The sequence below is a fragment of the Manacus vitellinus genome, unplaced genomic scaffold, assembly GCF_001715985.3.
Source record: "Manacus vitellinus isolate BGI_N305 unplaced genomic scaffold, ASM171598v3 scaffold_72_pilon, whole genome shotgun sequence".
NCBI lineage: Eukaryota > Metazoa > Chordata > Aves > Passeriformes > Pipridae > Manacus > Manacus vitellinus.
Genome location: NW_021940764.1, coordinates 714,060 through 720,713, shown reverse-complemented (window position 1 = coordinate 720,713; position 6,654 = coordinate 714,060). Strand labels below are relative to the sequence as shown.

Here is a 6,654-nt window from a genome sequence, read left to right as displayed (position 1 = left end):
CACGTTCCGGACAGGAGGGACCTGAGAGCGCTGGGTCTGCAGCCCCGGCCCCCTCCGCGTGCTCCCCTTGTACTGGGGAGCATCAAACTAACCGGGAACAGCCAACCTGTGCTGTGGCGGTGCAGGGAGGGCAGCGGGCACCGCTTGCCTGGGACAGGGGGCTGTCCCGGGAGAACTGACACGAGCAGACCAGGGTCCCCCGGCAGCTGCCCCCTTCAGTGCTGACTGAGTAGCACCTGCTGAGTTTTCTCTCCAAGTGACTGGTTGGTTTTGGGTTGGTTTGTGTTACCCGTTTGTGTCTTACACAGATCTGGATGGTACCAACCCCTTTCATTTCTTCCTCGCAGGTTCTTTGCTCTGACTTCCCTTCGTTTGCTTTTCCTGGTTGCGTTTACCCTCCTGGTAGTTGTGTGTATAGACCAGTGGAAGCATAAAATCTGGCCAGAAATTGGAGGTAAGTTGCAGCATTTGAGCTGATAGCAGCAAATCAAGCCCCGTTTCCAGCCCCATGAGTACAGGCTCTGTAGTGTCTGCAGTTAAATTGTTGGTTTTTTTGCTTTGAGGGTCTAGAAGCCATCAAGAATACTGCAGGCATGTTCTTCCTGGAGCTGGAAAATTCTAACCTGTGTGAACATAAGACATGTTTGTGCTTGTGATACTAGTATTTGTCTTGTAATCCTGAACCACGGGGTGTATGTGACCTAGTGCAGGTCTCAGCCAGTGACTCACTTTCTGAGCATTAAGTACCAGAGCAAGAAATTGAAGCATATGTGGAACTCATCTGGATTTCTTCTCAAAATCCATAATAATTCAGTTTAGGATGAAGATGAGTCCCAGCCTTGCTGTTGAGCAGAGATTTATTTGGGAGAAGAGGCATCTGAACAGCTGTTAATGAAGTTAGTCTTAAGCTTTCAGTAACCAAAGCAGTTATGTCCCTCCTTTGTGACATTAATACACTGATGAACACCCCCATTCCAAACAGGTTGAGGTCCCTTGGCTTTGCATGGTTGGTTTGGAGCAGTGTAGGGTCTGCATGCTCCCAGGGCTGGTTCCCTGACTAACCAGCAAATTCAGCTCTCAGCTTTCTGCTTCAGCCCATGTTCTCTGTAGTTCCTGGGAAGACATTAAAGCTTTCCTTGGTTTTGGAGCTTGGCTCAGGCTCCCTCTTAAGTGGCAGTGTCTGTCCAGCTCCTTCATCTGCCTGATTTTGATCTCTCAGGATAGACAGTACAGTCTTTGGTCACTTTTCAAGTCAAGCCTCAGTGAGAAAGTATCAAAAGCCTTAAATCCTTGATGCCTCCAGCCTGCAGGCTATTCCTGCTCCCCAGCTGGTATGGGGGAAGGGGAAGTGGTGTTTTGGCCAGAGCAGCCTCCAGTGTCCAACAAATACCAAGGAGCAACAGGGAGACTCTTGCAGTCCTGTACTGCCACACGTACACACTCAAGACGTGTTATGGAGTGATGCATCTCCATCCTGTAATTACAGTTAATGTCTTTTCCAGGTGTTCCCCAGCTCATTAAAGCTTTACTTAAATCCCAAGAGCTACGCATTCCCATGGCAAATTCCTTGCAACTAATGTAGTGTCTGTTCTTAATATTTTAGTGGCGAGACCTGACGAATTAGACAATGAGAGGTAGGAAACTAATTGACTCCTCTGCTGTGATACTTTGCTGTGATACCGTGTCGTTGCCTGCACAAGCTTGGAATATCAGCTCCTTGGGGCGAGGAGGAGGGGGAGAAGGGAGAAGGGAGGATGGAGCCTGGGATGCTGTCAGGCAGTCATGAGAAGCTTTTGACTTGCCCAGGCCTTTGTATTGTACTTCATCTTTGCCTTATACCAGCTTCCAGTGACGCTTGCTTGATCCCCTGCCCCCTGAAGTTACAGGCGCTGCCTTGGAAGCAATTCCTCTTGTATGGGCCTCCAGTAGCAGGAAAACAGCATTTCTGTGGGAATTAATGAAGTCTTCTTGAGACTTGATAGGGAATGTTAGACAGGCTTGTTCCAGCAGTTGTTCCTGCATAGTTATGGTCTGACTGCAGCGTTAATAATGGGTTGAGAAATGCTGAGGTGTTGCCTCAGTGCTCACACCTGCCTCTCTGGGCACACCTTCCTGCCGCCACTGCCAGGCTGTGCTGGATGTCAGCGCCCGATTAAGTCACCTGAGCTGGTGCCAGAGGACAGTTGTCTTTATTCAATTTTTTAAGAGGCCCAAGCACAAAAGGAATTGCTCTTCCTAACCTTCAGGTACTTGTGACCAGCAGTTAAGAGGCACTAACAAAACTCACCAATTCAAGGCCTCCAAAGTAACTATGAAGTGAGGTGCAAGGCTGCTTCCAGACCTCGTGCTGAACTCTTGGAGGCCACAGTTGACCAAATAACTGCAGAAAAAGTAAATGGATTCAGTTGATTTGCCTCTATACTGCCCACTCCCTCCAGCAGCATGGAGAAGTCCAGGCCACTGACTGAAATTCCTGCTCCTTGGCTGCTGTGGGAGCGCTGGGACACTGGTAGAGCAGCAGTAGACAAGCTGCTTTGGGCAGGGCAGTGCTTGGAGGGCAGGTGACCCTCATCTCTAGAGCTGTGTGCTGGGGAGGAAGAAGCATTGAGACAAGCGTTTGTAACAAGGGACTTCAGCACTGACGTTGATGCAGTAATATCTGTTCCCAAATTCTGCCTTCACTGCAGCTGGGGATATGTCCACCCTCGGCTGCTTGGACTGCCAGAGCTCTGTCACCATTTGGCTGAAGGATGGGTGGCTGGGACCAACTTCTTAAATAATCTCTTCATTTTCAAGAGGCAAAGCCCTGGCAAGGTAAGAATGTACAGACCTCAGAAATAACCTGTTTGGTGTGGAGCCTCTGTTGACCACGAGGAGCCTCCTGTGCTGGCATCCAGTGCTGACTGAACATGTTCAGGCATGGGAGGTTGCCATGGGAGGTCTCCCACAACACCGTGGCTGTTAGGTGGTGGGGAGGAATGGAAAGCACAGGCAGAATGATCAGGTTCTAGAGGAGGGAGGAGAAAGTGAGGCCGCTACTTAACCTTGGAAACTCACTGTCTCCCACGTCTTCAGTTTTGCCTTCTGGTGTGTGGAGTCTTCACTTTCCTGGCTGTCCTTGGCCGGTATATCCCTGGACTCTTGCTCTCGTACTTGCTGTGTAAGTAGATCTCTGTGCCAATACAGACTTATGTGTGAAAAGAGATGAGGGATCTGAATGTGTGAGGGATGGGGCTCCTCTGCGCAAAGGAAAGCTTGTGTGAATGGCTTTAAAATTTAAAATTATACATTCTGCCTGGAACGTGGCGGTTCTTGACCAGGACTCGAAGTCTGGTCTGGAAAGAACATGTTTGAGTGCTTAGTAATCACAGATCTGAGCACTGGTCGGCCTCTCAATTTTGTTAAATTGGCAGAGGCGATGGCACCAGTTCTCACAGCCTCCTGCAGCACTGCCCTCAGTGCCCAGACCTGCCGTGCTCTGTGTGTTGTGCTGCATCACAAAATGGGCAGGATGTTTGCCAAGCAGCATCCTGACCAACCTTCTAACGTGCGTTCCCACTCACCCCAGTGCTCCTCGTCCTGCTGTGGCCCCTGGCCGTGTACCACCGGCTGGGGCAGCGCATGTACCTGCGGCTGGAGCCGGCTCTGCAGCGGCTGGACTTCAGCGTCCGGGGATACATGATAGCCCGGCAGCGGGAGAGGCAACGTGAGTGCTGTGCCACTTCTGACCCCTCAGACCTTGGTCCTTGGTGCCTGAGATGGGCTGTGAATGGAGCCCCCAGCCCTGGCAGGGGGTAGGAGTGCATGTCTGGCATGGCAAATTCTTGGAGCTGCCTTGGGAAGGGAGCGAGGCAGCTCTGCCTCCACAGCCACCTGCCAGGGAGCAGCTGCCGTGGGCTCTTCACGGCGCTGAGCTGCTCCAGTTCTCGGCTGCCAGAACTCTGTGTTCCATGTGATGGTTGTGCAGAAAAAGGAGGAAGGGATCAGTGCAAGGGAGTGCTAAAACATGTTCATCTCGGCAAAAAAACCTGCCGCAGCCGCAGTCAGGAGTTATCACAGCTCTGCTGCGGAACAGAGCTGGCTCTACTGTCCAGCTTGGGGTGTTGTGGTTCTGCACAGAGCCCTATCCCAGCAGCAGTAACAGCTTTGGCTCTGGTTTCTGGCAGTGCGTGCCCAGGCCCTCGGTCAGGAGGCCACGGACGATGGGAGCGACAGCGAAGAGGAGCTGGCTGCATTCTGCCCCAAGGTAACGGAGCGTCTGGGAGAGGAGAGAGCTTGGCTGGACAGAAAAAACAAAGTAGCTGAATGTGATGGGAGAGCAGATGAGGACATTCCCCTTCCAGAGAGGTCTTTCTCACTCTGACCCCACTCAAGGATGTCCAGAGCTGCTCATGCCAGCTGCAGGCTCCTAAGCTGTGCAGTACACATGAATGAGCCTTAGGTACCAGCCTCCTTTGAGGGCTGGGTTTAACTAGAGGCCACTGGGTCATCTATTTTGTCTTGAGGCACAGGAATAAGCTCTCCAATGCTGATGTTTTCAATTTTATCTCCTATTTCAAAGCTGGATGACTCTGTGGTCGCCAAGGAACTGACCATCTCTGACTCGGAGCATTCAGATGCTGAGGTTTCCTATACTGAAAATGGGATATTTAACCTTTCAAGGGGCCAGACTCCCCTGACAGAGGGATCAGAAGGTGAGAGGAAATGGGCAGCTTGTGGAAGGTGTGGAATGCCAAACAGGCGCCAGTGTGACGGGTTGGAGGGCGGATGTGTTGTTACCTCATGTCCTTGAGGTCTGGCTCTTTGATGTCAGCCTTGCTGCTGCAGATGAGCTGCAACTGCCTGTTTTGTTCAGAGCGTCCTCCTTCATTCCTGTGGCGCTTGAGTAGAGCGACAGCAGCTGCTCTGCAAAGGCAGATCCAGCTCTGCCAGTCTGACTGTGGGCTCAGAAGCAGTGTGGTTGGGGGTGTGGGTGCTCCCCTCTGGCAGGTGGCTGGTTTGGCACCCGCATTCCTTGTGAATGAGTTGGGAGATCAGTGGGATCCGAATAGCTGGGATGGGGAGGAGGGCGAAGTTGAGGAGCGTGTGGTCTGTGAGATGCCAACAGCCTGCCCTGGGGAGGTGCTGGCCCAGCTCCTGATGGAGCCTGCGGGTGCTGGGCGAGTGCCAGCATTTAAAGCACTTTCTCCTCTTCCAGACCTGGACGGACACAGTGACCCAGAAGAATCATTTGCCAGGGATCTCCCTGACTTCCCTTCCATCAACCCAGAAGCAACTGGCATAGATGATGAAGACGACACCAGCATTGGGATCCCAAGCCTGGCATACCGCCCACAAGGGACAGAGGATCTGCATCTCCCATACGACCCGGAGGAGTCTGGCGCTCTGCCATCAGTGCAGAATCTCACCAACAACATCGCTGGCTTTGTCACCAGGGGGATGATCCAGCTGGCACTGTCAGGAGCCCCTCAGCCAGGCTCCTCACGCAGCACCAATCCCCAGAGAGGGGCAAAGACTCACCTCAGAGCAGTCAGCTCGGACTTGGACACTGATGCCGAAGGGGATGATTTTGAACTGCTGGATCAGTCTGAGCTGAACCAGCTGGATCCTGCTGGCTCCCGAGGCCAGTAAGCCATCCCATCACTTCCCTCTGGTTTTCTATTGCGCGTCACGGAGGGAATCCTGGAAGGAAAAGCCTTGCACAGTTCTCTCAATCGTCTCCTGTGAGTCTGAGTGACGTGACAGCCAGTCCTGGCTGGGAACATCACTGTGACTTGTGACTCTGTAGCCTCGCTTGGATTTTAAAATAAAGGACACTGGTAATCCCTAGGGAGAGACATTGATGGGATAGGTCCACAATCACCCTGTGCTGTCTGCCAGGATGCTGCCTGCTCCAAACTTCCTCACCTAAGACAATAAATGTGGTGTCTGCAGCTCTCGAGGCCAGTGGGACCGACGGCATTGCCAGGGACAATCGTGCACTGACCTCTGGGGCTGATGCACAACCAGGGGAACAGGATGAGGCCCTTCAGGCTTGGTGTCTGGGACTCAGTGCTGTTCTGTCTCAGACAGCCATTCCCCGCTCCTAAAACATTCACAAATCCAAGTCTTCTCTCCCAGCAATATCCAGCTCCAGGTGGAACCAACCCCCTTGCTCCACTGTGGACGTTGTGCAGCTGCAATGTTTTCCTTGCACTGGCCACTCCCTCGGCTCCAGCTCCTCGTGATGCTGGTTTTTAAGAGCTCAATGGCAATAAGACACCTGCTGTGACCACCAGAGTCCTGCAAGAATATCCACGTGTGGCCCCTGCTCTTGTGTTGCTTTCCTGAACTAACAGCCTTTCTTGAGAGCCAACTAACACTTTGCTAGAACTCCCTGTGCTCCTACCCTCGTGTTCCTGTGGGCAGGGCCGAGGTTTCCTGGAGGAGGGAGGCAGTGGGACAGGGGTGCCTGGGCAGCTGTGTGTCCCCCTGGCCCTATTGTGTCCAGCTTTGTGCAGGCAGAATCCACGGACAGGGGACACCAGCCCGGGCTGCCAGTGACTGAGGAGCTCGTGCCCACTGCGGTCCCGTGAACAAACCAGCAGCCCCCGGGGAGAGCCGCCCCTGCTGTGTCCGCCGAGCTCCCCCCCTTGCTTTTCCTAAGCCATAGAC

At 53.0% G+C, this 6,654-nt stretch overlaps 1 protein-coding gene across 1 annotated transcript; it reads left to right on the top strand.

Annotated features, from left to right (window-relative positions):
• Positions 1-211: 211 nt before the first annotated feature.
• Positions 212-5,933, top strand: RETREG3 (reticulophagy regulator family member 3). The gene is made up of 9 exons (XM_008923980.2): positions 212-263; positions 348-454; positions 1,604-1,634; positions 2,688-2,814; positions 3,076-3,160; positions 3,569-3,706; positions 4,167-4,246; positions 4,562-4,694; positions 5,198-5,933. The coding sequence occupies exons 6-9, from the start codon at positions 3,622-3,624 to the stop codon at positions 5,629-5,631; spliced, it is 732 nt and encodes a 243-aa protein (XP_008922228.2). The 5' UTR covers positions 212-263; positions 348-454; positions 1,604-1,634; positions 2,688-2,814; positions 3,076-3,160; positions 3,569-3,621; the 3' UTR covers positions 5,632-5,933.
• Positions 5,934-6,654: the final 721 nt, after the last annotated feature.